The 24,533-nt window shown below is 47.8% G+C and overlaps 1 protein-coding gene across 8 annotated transcripts in view; it reads left to right on the top strand.

Moving 5' to 3' along the window:
• The window catches only part of LOC119449630 (rho GTPase-activating protein 7-like), a 411,144-nt gene that overhangs the window by 210,800 nt on the left and 175,811 nt on the right, over nucleotides 1–24,533 (top strand). For all 8 annotated transcript variants that reach the window (XM_037712849.2, XM_037712845.2, XM_037712848.2 and 5 more), the window contains one exon: nucleotides 4,310–4,352. In XM_037712849.2, coding sequence (XP_037568777.1) covers nucleotides 4,310–4,352 — 43 coding nt within the window. The remainder of the gene's footprint in view (nucleotides 1–4,309; nucleotides 4,353–24,533) is intronic.

Below are 24,533 nucleotides of genomic sequence, written 5' to 3'. Positions count from 1 at the left end.
CTGTAGCATCAGAAAAGTTCCACACTGAAAAGTACAGTGCAAAAATATAAAGTTAACCTCTACTCTCGGGAATAAGCGTGCACGTGCGCATACATTGATAATGATGTCTTTAAACGACGCGACAAAAATTGCGTTGTCAGTTTTTTTTTATTTCTTCTCATTTTTCCAGGACGAGCACGACTGCTCTTCAATCTTGCTTACAGAGGAGCATGCTGTCTGTTCTTGTAATCCCATTACATTACGCGAGGGAAGAAACTACGCTGATAAAAATCTGCAACCTTTTTAATAACCTCATTACAATTCCTTGCTCATTATTTCGAATTCGCTCGCTCCCACTAGCGCCGTATGACATGGTTTCTTCTTGCCTGAGCACCGACTGCGGTTAAAAATCACGCTATATTTTAAAACATTGTCTATTTATTGTTCACCGTAACTATGCTTCCCTTGCGGAAAGGTCCCATAATGATCGCTATCATATTTCTAGGATAAAATACTAATTTCGGCAGCTGTAGCGTTCCTTTTATTGGCTCATTCGACAACCAAATGTAAAAGCAGATAAATTGTCGCGGTCCCTGAAAAGCGTCGAATGGAGGGGATCGATACAAGAGGCGCGCAATGCGAGTCTGCTCCCCAGTCGAGGCTCTCTTTCGAAGAGCGAAGGAAAAAACGTGGTTATGGGCAACGCAGTCTTTTAGAGGTGTGCTGGTATGATTTAATTAAGTGTCATTGTCCGTCTCGTTCTCTGACTCTCTCGGGCCGTGTAATGATAGTGGCGCGTATAACGCACGAGCTGTCTGAGCGCTGCTGTTTCTTGCTCTGCTACGTGTCTGAAGTTCCTTCAAGTCCACTGCGAGGAGCCAAGTAGGGGAACAGATATTGCTGTGAATGGTGTCACGAAAGCATTGTTTCAGTGGCCCTTTTCATATTTTCCAAACATTTACCAGTTATCTTCCTGTATACAGCGTGCCGCAAATGACTTTTTTTTTTTCCCAGGCAGTGAGTGCGTCTCCTGCAAACCGCCTCTTACTCCTGTATTACTCTTTGCCTAAAGTGATTGTTAGACTCAAAGATAAAAAAAAAACATCAAAACAGAAGGTGTGACCAGTTCTGATGGTGTTGCACCAATAGACGTGTTATATTTCTCACGGTTTCTGTGACCGAACGATCGGCCGCCGTCCGTGCAGGCGCTTCTCGAGGGACACCGTCCCCATCGCTCGTCCGCCGACAAGGCTGTGAAGGCACTTTCTTGAGGGCGACTGGCATGTGTGAACGCCTGTGACTTACTGGTGCCCTCTGCACGCGTGCGTGAATTCACCTCGTTTTCCTTTCCTCTCTCTCTTCTTTCTATTACCCCTTTCCCGTGCCCCAGCGTAGGGTAGCCAACAATACGCATTTTTGATCAACATCCCTGCCGTCCCCCTTTCTTTCCTCCTCCTCCTCTGGAGTGACTGATTTATAAACGTAAGTTTCTGTTTTATACATGAGGCAAGGACGTGCAGTGCTGCGTTCACTTGTTCAATATTTCATGAAAACTTTGAAAGCAAAGCGGAAGAAGGGATATGAAGCCGAGGAACCGGAAGGCGGAAAGGCTGCGCAGCGTAGTCACCCAGGGAAAGCACGGCAGCGTACTATATGTGCGTGGTCGTAGTAAAAGCGCTTTCCGTATTAAAATAATAATAGGTTGTATAAGATTTGTCGAATTGTACTCAAGAACTGTTGGAGGCTTTTACCTGTTAAGAGGGTTGGAAAAATAAAATAAAGAAACCGGTTTGGAAAGTTTTGGGACAGGGGACTTCTTCCATTTGTGTTGTTCTTTTATGTTGAAGCTTACCCCTCTTTGTAGAAATCACATTGTGAATCCTTGATATGCTTGACCTGCAAAGGTGGTACCAAAGATGGCGTGACTTAAAGATGGTACAAATGCAAAGATGGTACCAAAAATGGCTGACGGCGCAAAGAGTAATAACACCTTTAGAAAGTTCTCGGATTGAAGTCGCATTTCTCAGGGAGGTTTCTTTAAACAAAGTAAATTAATGCAAAGTAATAGTGCACCCAGGTATACACCGTGCTTGTGTACATGGGTGCACAGAACTTCTCAGGAGAATTTTGGCCGAGATGTTAATTTGAAGGCGGCGCCGCTGCCGGTTGCATAGAAAACCGGACACGGGACACTACATCGCAGTCTTGTCCTTGGTTCTGCGTAATATTAAACGACGCGCCGGATTCAACGTCTCCGAACGAGGCTGGGCGTTACAACATACAGTAGTTGCTGGCCTTCGGTTGGCCGGTGAGTGAACTTCGCTGGCACGCCGTGGGCGCTGAAAGCGTACTCCCCTCCACGAGCATTGGCGCGTTGCAATGTAAGACCGCACTGCAGTTCGTATTAGCTTCACATTTACGTGTCTGACGTCGAACGCGCCGCGCTTTCCCTACGGCAATGGTCGAATGTCACCAAATGGCCGCGAGGCCAACATGCTGCACACGATGGGGTGCCGTCGAGTGCCTGTCTGCATCTGTATACTTCACCGTGATTTTCGTTAATCGGTGCTTTGTATATAGCGCTCGTTTTCGGCTCTACGCGCCAGGAGTATTGTTCGTCGATTCGTTCGCGAGATAAGGCGGGTGCCTATATAGGGTTCTATCGAAAGAGGCGTACGAACAAGAAAAAAACAACAACAAAAAACTGAAGGTTCGCGCGCCTTGACCCTGCGCAGAGCCCGTTTGCCGTGGCCTTTGAAGACCGCGCTCAATGAACAGGTCCCGTGACGGAATACGACTCTCTCCCCACACCGGCCACTGTCCCCGCTCGTTCGCCCTTCCTCGACTAAAGCACAAGCGCAGCAGCGAATTGACCCACGCCCTCTCTTTCGAAGCCGGCAAGATTTGTCGGACAGAGCTCGCGACGCCGATCGCTCGTTAGTGCTGCGCTTAATTAGCGGTAATCCCGCCACCAGTGCGATTGTCACGCGCGTTCCTTGCCGGTGCTCGGTCTGTTTTGGGGCGCAGAGCTTCGTTTCCTCGCAGACGCAGTTGGCGTGCGCAGTTTTCTGCTTGATTTGCTGTGAACGCGTTAGGTGGCGTGCTTTATCGGGATGCGGATCATCTTCCTTCCTCTTACGACCCATCCTTTTCTGCCTTTTGGTCTGCTGCGTGTGTTTCAATGCCTGAAGGCGCTTTCGTATCGCTAGATTCCCGTAATGACATTATCCGCACGAACTACGAACATGACATCGGACGTTCATGTTCCGGCTCTGAAAATTGCCGCGTTAACTCCGTACAAATGTTTATTAGTAGACCTTCTAGAGACAATTTATATAGAGTGTTCTTTATACATTCAAATGATCTATGTCCTTACACTTTTTATCTGCTACTCTCTATATAATTTTTATGGACAAATTATATACAGGGTGTTCCAGCTATCACGCTCACGATTTAAAAAAAAAAAAGAGGAACGGCGTTACGCGAAGAAAACCTACTGCGTATTGTTTCCAGTACAGTGGAGTAGCCGCCAGTAATTTTTTCGTTACTGAGATTTAATTAGCTAATTGTAATAAATTATCTAACTCGAGAAGCACTGTTCTTATTATCAAAGTGTCAATGAGAAAATTGGAGAGCAACATGAAAAACTCTCGATACAGCTTTGTGTTGCTCAATACGTGCTACATAAATGTGTTTTTCCGAGTGTGAAACGAGCCCGCAAATACACGTGGATTCAGGAACTTCCAAAGCGCCAAAATTAATAGCACTGTAATTGAACAGTTAAGATTATTCCCGCGCTGTTTTCAGAATCAAATCTTGAAAGAAAGCGGAACTTTTGACCTGGTCACCTATTTTGAAGACACGTAATGATCACTCCTTTTTAATAGCTTTTCTGAAAAAAAAAAAAAAAAAGGTTTCAATCAAAGTGCAAGTGCTGGCGGTTTAGAGTTTTAATCTTTTTCTCGTAAAACAGCGCTGTGTTAGGATATCACAGGGCGGTTTTCTTTGATCTAAAACTACATGGGCGCTTCTTCTCTTTTTTGCACACTTTGCTTCGCCATTACCTTGGGCTCGAACGAGGAACGACGCAGCGTCTCTAGTTTAGGCTGGCCTGTTTTATCACTAATTGATTGCACGTTAAATCCGCGGACCGGAAAAAAAAAGAAAATAAGAGAAAAAAAAAGCGCTTGCATCGATCTGTTTACATGGTGTCGACTCATGTCGACTTAGGGAACGACTATGGTGGATTAGTGCCGTCTTTTTATCCACTGCCTCGACACGCTTTATGTTTTCCTGAGACAACGGCTAACCGATTTCTCTTTACTTTCAGGCTTTCCTTCAGGCGAGGTCGCAGTCAGCGAAAGACATCAAAGGTATGTGCTGCTTGGTTAGTTTGTACTCACGGCTTTGTGTTTTGTTCGCTTTTTCTTTTTCCTCTTGTTTAAACGTTCGTAAAGTCAGTGCGGCGCTTGCCGCGCACTCGCCTTCGCGCGCATACCACAAATGCACTTGACTCTCTATTCTTGGTCGTGACCCATTCTTGGGAGATCGATCGCTGCGAAAAAAAAAAGTCTAATTACGATAGTGTTATAAGCGTTAGATGCCGTGTAGGGAGCTCGAGAGGGCACCTAATGGCGAAGAAACAATTTTGCATAAGTGTATTGGGCCGTTTTGTACATTCTGTTACTTGAAGCAAAGAAAAACAGCGCGAGGATGAGCGCAGCGCAATGGTTGTCTATTTTCTTTTTAGTCTTCTTGCGCTTCTTCCCTAATGTTACTACTAATTGTCACTTTTTGTGTAAGTTCCAAGCCAAATCAGATATCGAAACGCTTATTTTTTGTTTGCGTTCGTTGGCAGGAATCTCATGAATAAATTTTAGCGTGAGCATATATAGAAGAAAGTCGCGCATAATTAGGAAAAGCAACAATTAAAAAATTAATAAATAAATAGACAGGAAAAGCTTTGTTTGATTTATTGTCTTTGCGCAATGCGATTCCGACTGGAGCTTAACAGACTGCATTCTATGGCTGTAGCTCTAGAGAGTAAATTGGAGAAATTGACACGAGCAAAGTAACACAAAGAGAGAATACCTCCTACAAAGAGTTCACCGTCGTCTTATTGTTACTTTATAGAAAACTTGGGAAGTCGTGGTCTTATTGAGCAGATGACATCAGTAAAACCTGAGGTACTGGTACTGGGTTGTCAACAAACCAGCTTTCTTTGGCTGTTAACGGCCGGCATACCGTCTTTTCAAGCGATTTGTTTTATATACTGTTGGCGTGTTTTATAGTGTAGATGAGTTGCGATGAAATCTTGTAGTAGCTTTCTAAATTAGTTTTCGCTCCTCCTTTACATTAGTGACTGTTGTAGCTTACAGCTGCGTTTTTGTTAATGGTTGCAATATCCATTTCTCGTCTCTCTTTGGTTATATTTCGTCTCTTTTTGGGCGGTGAACAGCTTGAAAAGGCTTATCTTCGTTTTGTTCTGAACGGGGAACAAGTGAACTAGGTGTGGGCGCGGTAGTTCGTATCGATCCGCACCGTTTCAGATCCACGCACCGTCGTTGTAAGAGTAAGGAAGCTGATCTGCATCCCGATAAAGCATGCCATTAACGCGTTCAGACTAATCAAGCAGAAAACTTCGCACGCCAACTATGTCTGGGAGGAATCGATGCTCTGTCCCTTAAAACAGACGGCAGACGGAGCAACGGCAAAAAAGCTCTACGTGCGGCCAAGCCGTCACTAGTATTATATTAGGACAAGCTTGATGATATCATTTACCATCAAGTATTAGCGAAACTATATTTGTTTTCTTTAACTCCCTCAGCAATTTGGCCATTATGGACGTCTTTCTTACTGTTTTAGTTTTTATTAGTTATTACGTTACCACGAGATAAGTCGTAGGCTCGGTTTGAGCGCTGAATTAAATTTTATGCGTAAGTGTGAAATGACTCATTGAGCGAAATGCAGCTCCACTAACGTGAAACCTGGGGAGGTGTGAAGCATGCAGTGATACACCGTTAATGGACTGATACTGTCTTAAGCAATGGCTCATAACCCCGTAAACGCCGCCTCCCAATTACGACGACAGAAGAGACGTGAAATTCTTCTTCTTTCTGGGGTTTTACGTGCCAAAAGCAGTTCTGATTATGAGGCACGCCGTAGTGGAGGGCTCCGGATTAATTTTTACCACCTGGGGTACTTTAACGCGCACTACAACGCAAGCACACGGGCGTTCTCGTGCTCAGCAGCGCAAAGCCTTAGCTGACTGAGCCACCGCGGCGGGTTAAGTGAAATTCTACGCTGGAATGATGAGGGGCAACGCAGCCAGCTGTGTAAGACGACGACGACGACGAAAGCGGGAGCAGTGGCATAAGCGCCTGCCGAGCGCGAGCACGAGCCGCTTGCTTACCGTGACTACGACGACGACAGGAGACGCCGACAGCCCTGGCGCATCAGGTGCTTCGAACTTAAAAAAAAATGTCACAGTTTCGCCCTAAGGGCGAAGCAATGAATGCGATAGCAACACAGCAATGTCATACGAAGTAAGGTGAGCGGCTTTGGTAGCAATATGAATTGTAGTAAACATGAGCTGATTAAGTAAGCAGGTGTGCTGCGGCGTAAGTAGACCGACATGAAGAGAGACTCGATGACCACGAGAAGGCGCGTGTGAAACGGTGGTGTTGATGAGAAGCGCTTCCCGTGGGCAGCGCGTGCGAAGGGACACATCTGTAGCGCTGCACTGCCGATCCGGGCAGCATTGCATGTGTAGCGTGCGTTGGAAAATGTGGCCCGACTATTACTAACTGAATGAACAAGCGTGGTGTGAGCGCGCACAAACATGAATAGCTCACACTGAATGACTGCAGACAACGACCGTCAAAACTCTGGCAGCAAGCGGATACGCCGCAGCGGCGAACGTACGTGCGGTCTATCGCTTCAACGGAAACTGAGCGCATGAAGGTCAGAGCCGTGTGGAGATAAGAGACGGTGCGAGCGAGCGACGATCGCGGCTGTTGGCAGCGTAGAAGTGCGCCCCCCCCCCCCCCCCCCCCCGCACCCTCCGGCGCTGGCTTACCGCTTCCTTGCTTGCGCGTGGGAGAGATAAGAGACTGTGCGGACGAGCGACGAGCGCGGTTGTTGGCAGAGAAGTGCCCCCCCCCCCCCCCCCCCCTGCTCCCTCCGGCGCTGGCTTTCCGCTTCCTTGCTTGCGCGTGGGAGATTGAGTGCGTTCGCTGTCCGTGATAGCGCGCGTCCCCGCACGCTTCCGCTGGGGCATACGGCGCGCGGCGAAGATTTTATCTATACGGAACCTCACGGCGACGCCGACGGCGACGGCGACGCCGACGCCAGAAATCCGGTTGAAGTGTCCATATAATTGCTATCGCAATAAAATGCGCGCGCACGCACGCACAAGCTTTAGTTTGTGTGTCTGTCGCGAGTGCTGCGACGATGATCTTGTGTGTTCCTTGAGTCACCTTCTCCTGCATAAGACTCGCTTTGCGGGGATGCACCCTTTTCAGGGGCATTTTCTTCGCCGTTGCGGCCGACTTGGCCTAGCCTCCTATATATATATATATATATATATATATATATATATATATATATATATATATATATATATAGTTAGTGTGAATAGGAGGTTCTGTTTTGTCTCACAATTGAAGTGCGAACAAACAAACAAAAAGGAAAAGTCGGAAAGGTTTTCAAGAACTTCGAAATAAACCATGATGGGGCAACCGCAGTGACATTAAGGCGAAATGTGAGAGGCGATAGCAACCGCATATCTGTCCTGAGATTAATTTTGATCGTCACCTTTTCCGTGCATTTATGCCCGCGCGGAGCGACGCCCTTAAACACGCTGTCCAATAATACAACCAAGTCCCTCTGCCGTAGAGCAGTGAAATCTTCTCACGGTGTCAGTATTATCGCTTCACATTGGTCCGCTTCGCTGAAGACGTCGCCGCGTGTCGAGTTCACGTGTATTTTCATTGTAGATTGTCTTGCCACGCTGAGATTTGTTTCACGCCTGAGCTGCACCTCTGCAGGTGCGCTGTAGGTGCGCTGCTTGCGGAGGAGTAACATCTACACCCTCACAAATGTGGGTTGGGGCGTGTTACTAACTGTGTTTTGGTGCGAGGTGGTAGCTTGCTTCTGACAGGCTATTCAGGTCCTTCTGATAGGCTATCATATTCATGAGGTTAGTGTGTGTCGATCTTGCAAATGGTCAAGTTGTAGCAGTCGAAAACTGTAGGTGTTGCCAGTAACGCTAATACTTTCTCGCTGCTGGAAGCACCAGCTCACTGAATGAGACAAGATGGCGAGCAACCCCACGAATAACTTGGATTCTTCTAGACTAGTTATTGAGCGCTAATCCCGGATTTCGAATTTTAATGACCTAAAATTTCACAAGGCCGCATTCGCGCACACGAGGGGGGGAATGACTGAATTTGCGCTCGGCTCGATGAGTTTCAACTCATAAACGAGACTCCACTCGGCCCCCATCGCACAGTCGCATATACTTGCATTCGTTTTACTAGATGTTTTCAATAGTATTAGCATCTTCCATGTGTGTAGGTGGGACGTTGAATAGAGGATACACAGATAAGTGACGCGCTTTTATGCAAAAGTGATGGAGAGTGTTGAGTTTGTCGAATAATTAATGCGAGACAGTTAGGAATCATGCGCTGCCTTTAACGTGCAAGCTTGCCCGAAGGTGTAACTTGGGGTTAACGAGTTTTCTATAAGCGTACATGTCTTGTGTAGATCAAAGAGGTACTTAGTGGTGCCGGTGCTGCACGCTGCGCCAGTATTAGGGAGTTTCAGTTTTCGCGCAGCCCGAGTTAGGGAACGCAAACGCAGAAAAAAAAAAGCGTACAAGCAGGGCGTGGCGCTTTGGGTGTGCTATTTGCAAAACTCGGTTTTGTTGGAGGCGGCTCAGGCGTGAGGCCTTTTGCAAATAGCGTGAGTGTTGTCGTTTCTCAGAGCTGCAAGTGTCGTGCTAACAAAACCGAGTCGCTGTGGAAAGTCGGAAAGCGATATGAAAACAATGATTACATTCCCTTGTTTCTGTAATGGTATTCTAAGAAATGTATTTCTTTGTTTGTGTTTTATGACTGACATCTTGCGATATTGTCACCTCGTAAGCACTTGTAGAATCGCCGATCTTTCGTTATGAAAGTGTTGAGCTCGCCCTCTTCCACTTTGCCGTGGTCACGGAATGTTTCCGCGACATCTGCGCCCTTCCTGTGGGCCAGAAGATGCATTATTACGCAAACGCCGAGGTACAAGACGGGCCCGAGTCCGACTGAGTGGCGTCCGGTGCTAGCGCAGGCCTGGCCAAGCTGTGCCGAGAAATGCCCAAGCGTTGCACCAGTAGCCGGGCCGCGAAGGACCCACCGGGGTTATTCATACGATCGGAGCGGCAAAGTGCGTATTGGGTTACCGGTGCGCGTCTTCGGCCAAAGCAGCTATGCATTATGCATGTCGACGCATGTTTCCCGGGGCCCCGTTCCGGCGTGGAACGATGCGATGTGAGCGTTGCATTTGCCAGCATCTGCGGGCGCGAGCTGTTGCTGCACGAGGCAGGAATGCAGTGAATGCAGCGAGTGCATTCTTTGTCTTGCCTGCTGCTTCCGCGCGTAGGCAGGCCGGACAGGATGTTTTTATCTGCCACTCCTTTCGAGATTGTAGTTGCCTGCTTGGTTCGGCGCGCCTTCTCGTATTTGTTCGTTTTGTGTAAAGGGTCTGTTTTCTTGTTGTTTGTTTTGTTTCGCTTTTTTCTTCGCGTCTTGCCAGCAGAGGTTCGAGTGAAGGGGTGTTCACCCCGTCGGCCACACGCATCGTGACAGTTCCAATAAAAATGCTGAGAAGAATTTGATGGATTTCAGAACTTTCCTCGAACGCAGTGAAGGCCTTCCTTTATTTTTTCTTTGGTGTGTGCTGAGTGGATTTTTGTGTTCGTGAGAAAATCGATCCCTGTTTTTTTTTAAAATCTATTTCTGTGCTGCTACGGAAACGTGCAGCAGACCGCGATATCGTTCGATTAAGTGTCCGACGAGTGGATATATGCTCTCTGAATAGTCTGTCGGACACACTTGTTGATGCTTTCTCGCTACCACAGCTGATGGCCATCCCTGCTGAGCGGAGAATTGCGTTGCATGTTCAATGTAGTTGTATTTTACTTCTCTCGAAAGCTGTTATTGCTCTAGCGCTGCTACTCGGAATCGGAAAGGAAGGCTCTTTTTGGTTGGTTGCATTTCTACGCTGACGTAGTTGTCTGCAATGGCAATGGTTCTGTGGCCTTCCACGAACATATTCGTGTCTAGTGAACGTGACGTTGAACGAAGGCTGCGAGCTTTTCCATTCTACTGGACTCATTGATTCTTTCTAGCAGTTACTTCGCGTCTTGGTTATCCTGTTTTAATAAATAACTGTTTTTGTGGATGCGTACTGTTGCGTTTTTTACTCTCACCTTTGGGTCATATAAGGGCTGCACCTCTCGTTTTGAATGTGCAGTCCGAGCTCGTGTGGAGAGAGAGAGAGAAAAGGAAGTTTCGTAAATGAAAGTTGCGTAAATTTTGCTTTGTGCAGAAGCGATCACTGCAGTCTTTCTTGCTGCGCGTCAAGTTTGCGCTATCCTAATGACTTTTGATTTTCGATATTGCAACCTTTTCATGTTAATTTACATAGCGATCAGTGCGGGTGTTGCGTTACGCTTTTCGAAGTCTTTGAATTTTGGAACCGTCGTGCCTTTCAAGTCTATATGAAAAAAAAAGTGTGTGTGTGTGTGTGTGTGTGTGTGTGTGTGTGTGTGTGTGTGTGTGTGTGTGTGTGTGTGTGTGTGTGTGTGTGTGTGTGTGTGTGTGTGTGTGCGCGCGCGCATGCGTGTATGCCTTATCGATCAAAATCTCATTACGCGAGATACAGGGTGATTTTAATATTGAAAGCCTCGACTTTGGTGCGTCGTTCTGTACGTTTTGGCGCTTCTGTAATCCATTATTTTTCGCAGAACGCTCGAGGGCGCTTTTGGCATCCGCGGGTAAAGAAAGAAATATTGATATGTGTTGTCGTGTTTTCCACATTGGTTTTGATGATTATCGTTTTTTTTTTCATCTTTCTTCGTTTTTTTTTTTTTTTGCTTTGGGGAGTGTTATACACTGCGTGATTGTTGCAACGCGCCCTTTCTGCATTTCTTGATGTCAGGCGGGAAAGCCATGCTTGCGAGAGATTAGAAAAAAGATTGATTGGCCGAGTCGCCCACTCGACGGTTTCCCGACGCTGTCGGCGTGCGTGATGGACCTTGTTGTCTCTGAACAAACAGCTTGTTGCCTCCAGCGGCGAACTCCAGCTCCGTTGACTCGTCCTGGCAATGCATTTGCGGCACACAGTTTGTGATCGGCACTTCATCGGTTTGCTGCGCTACCTTAACGGGGTTAACGTATCATACGCAGCAACAGAGACATTGTTTATTGTGAGGCGAGTAAATTAATAAAGATAAAAGCCTCAGCCCGCACCATATAAATATAGCAGGCATAAAGAGAGACAAAGGGAGACAGGTAAACAAACGGCAGCCTGTTATGATGCCACTTGGCTACGGAAGGGCTTTCCTCTTCAGAAGTTTCAAAGCCACGCCGAGCGTTACCGGAGCTAATGTTGGACGTATAGTAATAAGGCACGTTCGGCAACTCAGGCCTCTGGACGAGCTGGTTAAGATTCCTAATAATCAGTGCGTAAGAAGCGTGGATAGAGAGTAGCACACGGGGCAGTCGCTGGCTCATGAGGCCTTTTGGACGCTCAAAAGCTGTGAACGTTGTGCCTAAAGCGCTGCTTTTACTTTTCTAAGCGGTTGTGAGCTAGGTGCTGGCATATCCCTGTAACCTCGCGGTTCCTTGGAACATCAGCCTGGAAGCCTCGGAAACTAAATTAAAGCACGAAATAAAGTTCGCAAGTTTACGGGGGTTCGATACAAGAGCCGCACGGATCTGAAGCGGGTGCTCTACCACTTGTCTATATTATATGCGGTATTGCATTTGTAGACAAATCAAGTCTCTCCAAGTTCACTAAAGGGACTCATTAACAGGTACTATTGAAGATAGCACCTTACAATATGAAATCTCATTTTCGGGGTTGAAATTACATTTTAAATGTACCCAAGGGGCATTGTACCTGGAGGCAAACAGGGCGAATGGGAGAACAATACAACACATCACGAGCAAGACTGAAGAGGTAATAAGACTGCTAAGGTGAATCACTAACACACACAGAGGGTTGGGAGAGGAGAGCGCCATGATACTGCTCCACGCTTTCGCCTTGTGTCACTTCTTATATGTAGCTGCGATGCTTAGATGGACACAGACAGAGCTAAACAAGTTGAACAGAATAATTGAAAGGCTTGTCAAAACAACAGTGGGATTGCCGGTTAACATGATGGAGGATAAATTAATGAAACTAGGGCTGCACAACACAGTAGCCGAGATCATTGAAGCTCAGCAAATTGCCCACAAAGAGTGCTTTCTGAAACAAGGTCAGGTAGAGCAATACTCTAAGAGGTAAGGTGGTACCCAACCGAATCCGAAAATTCGGGTGAAGACACAGTACAACTAAAAGATAGCATAGGAGAGATCACCAAGACGACTCCTTTCCCCAGAAATATGCACCCGGCGCACAACCTGGGAAGAAGAATGGCAAGGGCCAAAGCTCTCCTGCAGGCGATAGAACAGGACAGAGCACATGCGGCTTTTGTAGATGCTGCACGGGTCAGAGGAAAGAAAGCCTTTACGGCAGTAGTAGTAGATGCAGATAAACTCACTCGGGATGCGATTACAATAATGACTTAAGAAGCGACAGTCGCGGAACAAGTAGCGATAGCATTGGCTTTAAGGAATAACTAAGTGGACGCGAATTTACAGTGACTCTAAGATGGGTTATTAGGCAGTTTTTCAAAGGATTTGTAACCAAAAGGGCTGCCCAGCTGATTGGTGAGATCGAAATCCGCTGGTTTCCTGCACACATGGGGTCTGTCGATCCATCTCAGAAGAATTTAAACGAGATGGCCAACGCAGCTGCATCGAGGACTTACTACCCGTGCACTACGCGACCAGGACCACAATAATGTGCAGGAGGGGAACAGGGAGCGATTGCTTACATGTAACGAAGTCACGAAGTATTACCACATGACCAGAAGCGAATTCCCAGTGACACACATTAAGCTCAATAGAGCTCAAGCGGTGATTCTGAGATTGTTACAGACAAGAACTTATCCGAGTCCAAACTTTATTAGCAAGCTATAGCCAGAAAGAGAGGTACCAATCAATTGCGAGAAGTGTAATAGCATCATTACTCCGGATCGTATGCTTTGGCAGTGTCCTGTGGCTTTCACAGACTGTCGCAAGGAAATAGACTGGTGGCGACGAGTTCTTCACAGTGGAGTTCTTTTATGTAAAGTACAGGCAGTCCAGAAGGCCCACTACACGGCGGTAAGGTTAAACCTTACCGTCCCGACGGGGGAGCCGCCTGCGTCAACCGAAGGGTTTATCTTCAGGACCTGAATAAAGTTCATCATACCATACCATACCCAAAGGCCAACCCAGCAAGCAACACTGCACTTCGTAGTTTTTGAGAGAAATGAAAAAGAATTGGCTCCTGCATTTATATAAAGTTAGTTTGTTTATTAGTGGACGTATGAAGCAAATATAGCAAGTAGCTAAGAGGAACGCTCTCCCTAACCTGCAGAACTTCGAGTGCTGGCCACGCAATACAAGCCGCTCTGCACGGTCCATTCCCAGCTGTGGTCACGCGAGCAGCGTTCTGGGGGACTTGGAAGAAAGATGTCATGCCGCTTAGAAAGCATTCGATCATTGCGACAAAAAAAAAAAAAAGTAAATAAAGCGAGCGTGCTTTGCTGTGTGCTGAGAGTGCGTTAAAGCTGAATGGACCGACGCAAATGAAACGTGAAATGTCGAAGGTTGGTGGCGCGCGAAGGCGTAGAAACGGTCATGGGTAATTCATTTCTTTACGCATTTATTTTCTGTTTGTTTATATAGACATTTTATGTCTCACTTTCTTTCTTTTTGCATTCGATTCCGTTCTCTGAGGCACTTCTATGGCTACCCTAATTTCGTTGCGGCACCGCTTGATTGGAGCTTTCTCGTGCTACATGGCAAATCGATCCGGAGCTTATTTTTACTTTCGCCTCTCTTTTTTTCTCAGCTCGAGATCACCGACGCTGCCGATTTCTAATTTGTTCGCGGCCCAGAGCCAGCGCGCTCGCCCGGCGAGATCTTTACTCGTGTCGAACAATCAATGGTTCTATTTTTGTTGCGCTGCGGATCGCACTTGGCGTGCGAGCCCTCTTTTGCCCACTTCAGTCGCTAGATATCGCGCGTGCTATAGAGCGAGCCATTTGTATATGTACCTCACTGCTGAGAAAAATCTGAATGTATATTAGGCAACGTTACTAGACTAGGTTGATATCAGGTAGCGTGCTGTACTCAGTGGTATAGCCGCCTTGGCCGTGGGCGGCGCTGGCTAACACACTCCCATGGCCAAATTTACAGCACGTATACACAGTACCGAAGAACGTGGACGAGAAGGTGGCCGCTGCCGTAGCTTCGTTAGTAAAGCGCACTCTGCACGCGTAAACGAACGTGTGGGAATTCGGCTCCCACGCGCGGCAAGTTATCTTTCCGGCCACTTTCGTTTCCCCTTTGCCTTACTGTTTCTGCATTTACATTTCACGTAACAACAGTTTTCCCTGTGATGTCCTTGGATTTATTGCCTCTTTCTTCGCTTGGCTTGGACTAAGAAAAAAAATTGTGCCCCTCAGATCTCCTTTTTCTTCGGCGCGCGAAACATTCGTAGCCCTGTGAAAAACTATATATATATATATATATATATATATATATATATATATAAGAGAGGAAGATGAACTGAGGGGCCCGATTATTATTACCCACACACATGTAAAGCCAACAGGCAATATATATTGTTAGGTGAACGAGGGATTAAACGCTGACGTCTATTTGCAAGATATATCTATGACACCAACTGCTGCGCTGGTTTCATAAATATAGACAGGTCTAGGCCCAGGAGCAGTTCTCCTTCTGCGTCGGAGTGCCCGCGCGCATCGTCAAAATGAAAGACGCACTATGCATGCAGCGTTATCCCCGGCGACAGAAGCACCGTCCCGGTGCGTCTAAATATTGTTGTTAACGGGAGATTAATAATGTTTGAGGAGTACGACATGCACAACGTCAGTGGACTGCCGGGCAGATGAGGCACGGGCATTGACGGGCGATTTAGTTTGTAACTGGAGTCACGGCACGCAGCACTCGGTATGGGCCTGTGCACCGAAACAGTATATATATATATATATATATATCCTGGCTTGGTTTTGCTGCTTGGCCTCTTCCAGCCGGCAGCTCAACCGTCGTGTCGCGGCGACTGATTCCTCTCTCTGAGTAGCTTAGCTTCCTCTAGCGCTCCATCGTCGATCGATAAAAACAAAGAAAAACGACAATCTTTGGTTGTGGGCTTCGGCGGCGTTTCAGTTTTGATCGTCGGGGTGGTCCGAGCCCTGTCACTCGACAAAATAAACGCCACGGTCGAAAGCTGTGGGGAAGGCGACGTGCAGCCTTGACGCCATCAAAAGCAGCCGTTGTGTTCCTTCGGCAAACTTCGTGTCGTTCTACTTTTATTGCTTCCATCCCCCGATTCGCGACCGTGTGACATCTTCAACGGAGCATTGTCCGCGTCCTGTCCTAACATTTTTATTCACTTGAGAAACGTTTCTGCCCCGAGGGGCCGCTCCTTCGAAGAGAACTAAGAAGGTCTGTGGCTTATTTCTGTTCTTATTGTCATCGTTTCCCTGTACTGGTCGCGGTTCAAGATTGCGCTAACTTTAACATTTCCGTTCGCGTCACTATTTTTACACGTTTGACGAGACGTAGTGTGACGTATTGACTAAAGCAGGGGCGAAGCTATTTATACTATCGATTGAAAACAGTGAGCGGCCTAGACATTGGACCAAACATTTTACATATTATCTATGTCACCTCGTTAGAATTTGTATTAATCAGCGGAAATGCTGGGTGCCTGAAAGTTCCGCATTAGGACGCGGAAATTTTTCGCAGTTTATTTGCTTGTCGCGTATTGTTTAGTGCAAGGGGATGGACTTCAAGTTAGTTGTAGTAATCATAGAAGTGAGGTTCTTTTCTTTTCATGACAATTATGATGACTGTCGGCTGTTCCTGCGCCATTTGGAGACCCGGACATTCGCTACTGCCGATTTCTTGGGCTGCTTTACTCAGCGTAGAGCTTGGGAAGGTCGAGCTCAGACGGACAGTGATCATTGCTCTTAGAGCCCAACGGAGCGACGGTATGCAATCGCTTCTCAGTTAGCAAAACAAATGAGAATGTCCCATAGGAGATCACTGCAGTCGTTTGCGTATGCTATAAAGAAGAGTCTTTATTACACGCCAAGGAGCAAAGAAACAGAGAAACAATCTATGGATACGAGGCTAGAAAGGCCTGCCTGAGTCAAGACCTTTCTATCCTGCTGCCCTGCTACGGAGTGTCTGCCGGCAAACAATACGGTAACCTCTATTGTTTGAGCAGGAGTGGCACTGAGATGTGCGGCGTTATCATTGAGATTCAGAAAAAAAAAAGAGAAAAGATTAGAGATTTCTCGCACGACGCTATAATATGCGCTGCTCTTGAGTCGCTAATTATTGCCCAGTTCTCAGGGAGCTCGTGAGAGATTTGCCGGACAGGTTCTCGGACCTACACTATCTCAGTGGCTGTTGAAATTGCATTCTTGCAGGCATCTTCGAACGACGCGATTAACCAGGATAACGATGGTCTTAGTTCAGGTGGGCGATGCTGTAGAGCGTCCGTATACGGGGTGATCATTTTTAAGTTTTACGTTATTTTTAAAAGTCACCTGTGGCAGTATAGCATAATTCTTCTTTAAAACAAATTATGGGGCTTTACGTGCCAAAACCACGATCTGATTATGAGGCACGCCGTATTGGGTGACTCCGGGGGGACTCCGGAAAATTTGGACCACTTTGAATTCTTTAACGTGCACCCAAATATAAGTACACGGGTGTTTCCGCATTTCGCCCCCATCGAAATGCGGCCGCCGTGGCCGGGATTCGATCCCGCGAGCTCGTGCTTAGCAGCCCAACACCATAACTACTAAGCAACCATGTCGTGTTGCATTAATAAGAGGCAGACATTACTAGTACGCGAAATCGAAACACATATTCAACTAATTAACGAAAGTTCACTAGTTAACTTGTTAATTAGTTACTCTACAGCACATGTTGCAATTTACAAATCGTAGTCGGTGAGCCTGCAAGACGTATCCACTTGAAATTAATTTCCAGGATGACACCAATTTTGAGGTATTACTTCCCAAAATGTGCGACCAAATACGTGGGCGTACCAGTTGCTTTTTTGCTTCAATGCATAAAAGAGCGTTTTGTTAAAAAATTAGTAGCCCTTCCCCTTTCGAGGAAATGGGGGTACGCGAAGCTTGTCGTGTGTTTCTTCGGTGTTCCTTCGAACGAATTGCTCTGACAAGTACCACCTTGTGCTCGAACCACAACCGGTCACAAGCACTGCAGCTGGCTCCAAAGTTGGCCCTAGCGTTGCCGAGGCGTGCACCACCGTTGTTCGGGTTCCTGGAGGGCAAGACGACACTGCCGTAATATTAGAGAGTTCTAGTATAGGGGCCCCAAACGTTTTGGGGCCCCAAAGAAATAGCTTCGAAGCCACTGCGCATGCGCGAGATCCAAACTGCGTCTGGGTTTTGCGTCGGGCACGCTATTTGACTGATTTAGTGGGAGCCCCCAAAGCTTCCCCAAAAGCTTTGCGTCAACAAACATGGCGGCGCCCATCGAAGCGACGGCTCTAACCGAGCACCAAACTGGGTTCGATTCATGGTAACGCGTGAAGTTCGTAAGCTAGGAGAAGTGACTGTGGTTATCGCTATCTCTCAACTAACGTGTGTAATGAAGATTGATTCATTAGACGCCGCTGATTCCAAATTCGATTGTCGATTTCATGGCTCGTAGGCCTAACATGGATTAGCTTGGCTGGTGAAGGCACGTAAAGTTTGTTACTCAAAATTAAGCGCAACAAATCGCTTGCTGCTAATAACCTCTAAATTGTAATTAAACGCAAAAATGCGAAAGTAAAAATTACTCTTCTTATCATAAATTGGTATAGTTTATTTTAATATTTCTAATATTTCTTTTTGACACCGTAGTGGTGCTGCAAGCATAAGACGCTATTCGCAAACGCGAAGCCCTATTCTAAAACTCATCACTCCTGCATTCCCCAACGCTAACACCCACAAAGCTCTTTGGGGCCCTTATTCTAAAACTTTATATTGGCCTCAACACCGCGCTCCCTCACTTCGGGGTCCGCGGCTGTTCGCTGACGTTTCGCCTAAGCTTCGCAAGCCCTCACGCCGGAATCGGCACGTCGACGACGAGCCCTTTCCCGAGCGCGTTCATTCTGGATGGACTTCCATGAAATTTCTTCAAAATTTAATCTGTCCGTTACGTAAGACAATGAATGGCTCATACCCCCCCTGGGCAATGGCTCATAGCCCCGTAAACGTGACCTCCCCATTTCGACGACAGAAGTGAAATTCTACGCTGGAATGATTAGCGCAACACAGCCAGTTGTGGAGGCAGACGACGGCGACGAACGCGGGAGCAGTGGCACAAGCGCGTGCCGAGCACGAGCTCAAACCGAGGTGCGCGAACGAGCCAGCTGCGGAAGAAGATGACGACGCTCGAGCCAATGCTGTTGAGGATAATTTAGTGTGTACATGGACGCCACCGAAATCTGTGAGTTATAACAGGCTTCGCTCGAAAAAGTAAGTCGAATAACAGTACATTATTGCGGCGAGTTTGATGGAGCATACCTCGATACCAGTGTCATTCTGTAAATTCATTCCAAATGTATACGCCTCGTAAGCTCACCGGCTACAATTCCTCAATTTAAATATGTGCTGTAAAGTAACTAATCAAGCTAATTAGCGTAATCTTGTTAATTAGTTGAACATGTGTTCTGATTTTTCGTGCCAGTAATGTCCGGCTCTCTGACTAATCCCGCTCAAGGACTAGAATTATGTTATCTGCAACAGCCTATTTTTTAAAGTTCCGTAAAACTTACAAATGATCACCTCGTATACACACACAAAGTGCAGTGATCGCGAGGCTTGAAGTCGGGACGGCCGCCATTTTTTCCAACTCCTAGAACAAAACACTCGCATGAGAGGTAATGACACCACCCCCGACTGCTCCAGAAATCTGGGCAGAAGTACAACCTCACTGAACGATTGGCTCACGAGAAATCATAACTCTCGGAAAAGTTGTCGTCACAGAGGGTGGTGCTCATGTTGACAGGAGCGGAAAATATATTAATATATATATCATACAGCATTTTCTCCCACTATGAACTCATTTACTGCGACAGTAACATACTCGCAAACCCATCTTTAAAAAAATAATAATAATGTTTGCGATGCGCGGAACCTCTTCGTCCGCTACAGTATTGCCCCCTGCTGTGGCACCTGAAATACGTAAGTAGATGTAGCCAGCGTAGCCTGGCCAACATATAGACACACTATAGCGTATGTGGCGTGCGCGACCTCTCAAATTGTTAAGTGCTAAAGCTGAGCGCTAGTGCACTGTTTATGTCTCCTGGTTTTCTAGTATACATTGCCGCTCGGACACAGCGAAACCAGTTTTTGGCTCTTAACTGCTGGCGCAGTGATTCGCAGCTACATAGTGTACGCAGTTTACTTCGTTTGTGCTCTTCTCCCTCCCTTTACGCTCTCTTTATCCCTCAACCGTCTTGTAGCTACCCTGCACGGGGTAGCGAACCAGAGCTACCTCTGGTTAACCTTTCTGCCTTTTTATACATCCTTTGTCTCTGTCCGGCGAGAGATGTGCAAACATCGAAGAGGCGTGAGCTTCTTCGAGTCTGCTAGCGGTTGATGTAGTACAACACGATGCTCGGGGGCGTAGCGCGCACCACTTCTGCATCCGCTGGGATAGTCGAAATTGATTATAAAAGCTATCAACGTTTGCCTAAGAGCCGCAATAGTAGGCATCAAAGACAAAAGATGACTCGATGGGCATCTTAAATGGTGATCTTAATGAGTATGTTGAAGAGATTGTAGGACAGTTGCTCTGACGCTTCCATTTACAAACATGTGAAAGACGACCTCTCCGCATGTCGTGAACCGGCATGTCTCCGTCTGTTCGCACAGCCTTTGAGGAGAAAACTGCGTTTGCAAATGCGACTGAAAAGGGGAATGCTTTGCCGCACTTCAAAGGCGATGGCGCTTTGCATACTTGTTTTTGCGTTGCTGAGAGCCGCTCACCCTTCCCTGAGCACGGTCTGCTTTAATCTTGATTGTCGCGTTTCCTTTCTTCTTCTTTTTTTCTGGCCGCAGTCTCGCGCCCCCTGAAACAGAAGCATTGCTCCTGAGCAGCTTCGTTCTTAGCGGAATTTCTTTCGGCTCCGTCCGTACCTGCTCTCCTCGTATATCGCCTCCTGTCTGCGCCAGCACTCGCGTGGAACTCGCCTCGCAGATTTTTTTCTTCTTCCGATTTCTCCTCCTCCGGCTTTCCTTCTCCTCCAGAAGCTGAGCAGCTGGCCCCGCCTTGCGGTGGCGAGCGCAACTGAGAACAAAAAGCCATGGCCCCCGAGACTTGCGCGATGCGCAAACGCAGCATTGACGATCCCGGGGGCTGAGCAAGCGCGCCGGCGCGGCGGTAGTGCCCAGCCGCTGGCGCGTCGAGGCTGCGCGCGCGCGCTCCTTGTATTTACTCCAGGCTCGCCCGAGCTGCTCGCACGCGCCGCTCCCGTCTTCCCCGGAACGCCGACGCAGAAAGAAGGAAGGGGAAAAGTTTGGTCGCCGTTGAGCTTTGCGCTTATCCCGTCTTAATCTTCTCGTTTCTCTTCTTGTTCTCGTCGAATGAACGTGTATCGCCGTACGGCGCTTGATTCACCGCACTGAACCGAAGGAATTTGTGTGGTGGGCCCGACATGACTGCTCTTCGACGACTGCGACGCTCCGAGCTGCCGCTGTGGAGTGCATTCGAAAACACTACGACGAACGACACTATTCGGGAATCGTCTGCACTGTGACTCCTTGTCTTTCTCGACCGAGGCGTTGTTACTTGAAGCGAGCCTCCTTGTCCTGATCGCGTTGCAGCTGATTTTCTTTGCAGCTGCGGACTGAAATGACTGGTGAGCCTCGTTGAGATAGAAGGCATTTGTGATGTTGACTTGGCGAGACAACCACCTGCGGGGAGGAGTGCCTCCGTGGCTGTCTCTGCTTATTTTAGTTCCTGATCATGGATTTTTGTTGTCTGCTTTTACGTCGGAAGGAATAGCTTTCTTTGAAGACTAAGGAGCCTTTCGTAGCCTTTCTTAACTGATTCAGAGCGTTTTGAAATTTATTTGGATTACTCATGACCGGTTGTTGCTTGTTCCAAGCCAAGAAAAGCCGTGGCGACTCCGAGGAAGATGATGAATCAGGCACTCATTTTGTTTTCATTTCTTGGCATGTGCCTCCCAAAACATTGATCAACTCATTTCGCTATGTATGAATGCAGAAGTGAGGACTGAAAGGTCGATTCCTCTTGACTGGCTGTTCCACTAGAATTTTGCCCCCACTGCTTGTCGGTCAAGTGAGCTTGAGCCACGGTACTGGCAGAAGAGGAAATGTTTTGCAACGCTGCTTCCACTTCTGACTGACAGCCAACGATCATCCGCTGCACCGTGACGCTTTTCACCAAGTCCGAGTGCGACAATCACCGGCCAGCAGAAGACATTCACGGGGAGTGATGTCTCCGAGGATTACGGGCAGGTCATTTGGGAAGTCCGAGTGAGGCTTTCCATCCAGCTCTTTGTCATAAGGCGTGCAGTGTGACATCGCCGACCAAGGTGCTCTTTTCTGAATCCACGGCATGGTTTAGACTTACAAGGACACACCTTCTGGGCCGACGCTCCGGTGTTTCGAACGTCGTGCGAGGAGTGCGTGAACGGAAAAAGGCTTACGTGGGAGTTTCACTGCCGTGTTAGTGCTAAGACGTCGGCGCGACGGAAGACGACGGGGAGCAGCCCTTGCCGTCTCCCGGCTCGACTGCGAGGCCGAGGGCGGACGTCCTGGCAAACACCGCGACTGCGCCGGGCCGCCCGCGCAGCGAAAGCGGCGGCGGCCTGACCGTGCCTTCGTCGACGTCGCTGGCCACGACTTCGACAGAACGGCGCGACTCGTCACTGTCCCGAACGCCCGAGGAAGCGGCGCCCAGGTCGTCGTCGCGGCGCAGCGGCTGCTGGCCCAAGAGCGAGCGCGGCGACGACGCGGAGCGCTACTCGCAGCCGTCGGATTCGTCTCAGCCGCAGTCTCGTCCGCGCACGCCGCCGTCCTCGTCGGCGTCGGGACGCGAGGACGATGACGCGTCTCCGGGTCCCGGCGGCGGCGAACGCGCCAGCAGCTCGCCCCGCGGCTCGGTCGCCTGGGTGGCTGCCCTGATGAACCACCGCTTCGTGAGGAGCTTCAGCGAGCGCCTGGTGGGCGGCAAGCGCGCCCGGGCCGAGTGCTGGTGGCGCAAACTCAGGGCGCAGCGGCTCACAGGTGCGTCTGTTTGCACTCTTCCCGCGAAGCTCTCTTTGAGGCAGCCATGGTCTATATCATTTTTAGTTTAGTAATAGTCCTCTGGTCCATTAAGAGAGAGAGAGAGCGCGCTCTTTATTGAAAAAGCAGAGTGTCTGGACCGCGTATTTTCGCCTACATGCTACTCTGCAGGGAGTGGGACGAATGATCGAGAAGAAAGGCACTAGTTGAAGGTGGGCAGAAGAAAAAAAGGAAAACAATGTGCAAAAACAAAATACAGGTCTTGTGATGTTATCGGCAGTAGAATAAGTGTCCGAGGCGATGAAGGTAGATAAATCTTGGTAAAACTCGACAGTTAATGCAATCTAAAATCGGTCTTATGAGACGACGTGCGTGGGTCATATAGTTTTGAGAGCAACCCTAATTGACTCAATATATGAAAACAAGAAGTCCAGGGCTTTGCGCAACGATTGGTGTGCAGCAGTCATTGGGCAACGTTATGCTGAGTATAGAGATGCACTGCAAACGATGGAGACACGCAACCAGAGCTCAGTCACGGTCTCGGAAAGGCTGGGTGACGCTTCGATATGGGAACTGGTGAGTTCATGCGAGTCGTACAGTAACGCGCTACATATTACGAGGTCGCATTAATGAACGCAAAAATTGTGCCCAGGAAGCGCCTCCTACTTTCCCGAGTGTAATTTTCTGCATGGATTCAGTTTTACAATGAATATACATGATAATTGTGTCGGTTTGCGCATTATTCTGTCGGGAAAACAGTTCTGGACATGCCCGCGTTTATTGACCAAAAATAGACTTTCTCGCTGATACTACAGGTTTTTTTTACCCTGTAGGCGTTTGCAATTAACAGTTGCCGGTATCTAGCGCCCGTGTCAGCAAAAACACTCTGTTAGAGCTTAGCGGATTATCATGGAATAACGAATCTAATTAAATAACTTGTCATATCTGCGAGATCTTGCTTACTGCAAATGTGCGCGTCTGTTTCTAAATATTTCAAACATCAGCACCGATATAAGTACGGTAGTTCGTCTTTATAAGGACGATTTATTCCACCTATGGTCGGGTGTGAATGCTCGAACACGACGTCCTAACCAGCCCGTGTTTGATGTCTTCGCGCGTGTATTATGAAAAGTGACAGCAAAGTTAATGCACGGTTTGGTTATGTGACATCTGAAACATGTCACAATATGAATTCCACAAGAGAGAGAGAGAGAGCTGAGGGACAGGCAACTGCTTCAGGTTTCTTCCTGCTGTGCGGCATCAGCCGTCGATGACCGGAGCTAACTCTGCTTGCCCGTTACTGACGTTCTCTTGTCTTCAGTGGAATTCGAAACACAGCGAAAGAACTTTAAGCGCTCGCACGTTTGTCCTGGCCATTTTTTACCTTGAGCTGTATGGTATTAACCTTACCCATTTCCCTCTTTTATTCTGGAGCTCGCGATGTTTCGCCATGAATGTGCAAAAAGTGGACCACGTTTTCTACGTTATTTCCGGCACCAATTTTCTTTAAATATGTGATAGTCCTGATCGTTAAACATGTATCCATGTATCTTTACAATTGTTCTCGGTGCCTTGTGAGGAATTTGTTCCGTTGTGCGCTGACTCTGTGGGTGCACTAGATTTTGCGAGAGTTCATGAAAACAAAACAAAAAAAAAAAAAAATGAAAAAAAAAAACAGAAGGAGAAGATATGTATCGTTAATGTCGCTAGATTAAGGTCTGGCGCATTGATCTGGGCTTCTTTGAGCCGGTGACGTTTCCATCCACTTAATAGGGGCCGCGCAGCGGCGGCGGAATCCCGTTCCTTCAGATCAACTTCCACGAACGGAGTGGGAGCGGTCGCCCGGGGTTGGCGTAATCGCGTGAGGTGGCGAATTGGTGGT

This window comes from Dermacentor silvarum, chromosome 4, assembly GCF_013339745.2.
Source record: "Dermacentor silvarum isolate Dsil-2018 chromosome 4, BIME_Dsil_1.4, whole genome shotgun sequence".
Lineage (NCBI taxonomy): Eukaryota > Metazoa > Arthropoda > Arachnida > Ixodida > Ixodidae > Dermacentor > Dermacentor silvarum.
This window is presented reverse-complemented; position numbering and strand designations above follow the sequence as displayed.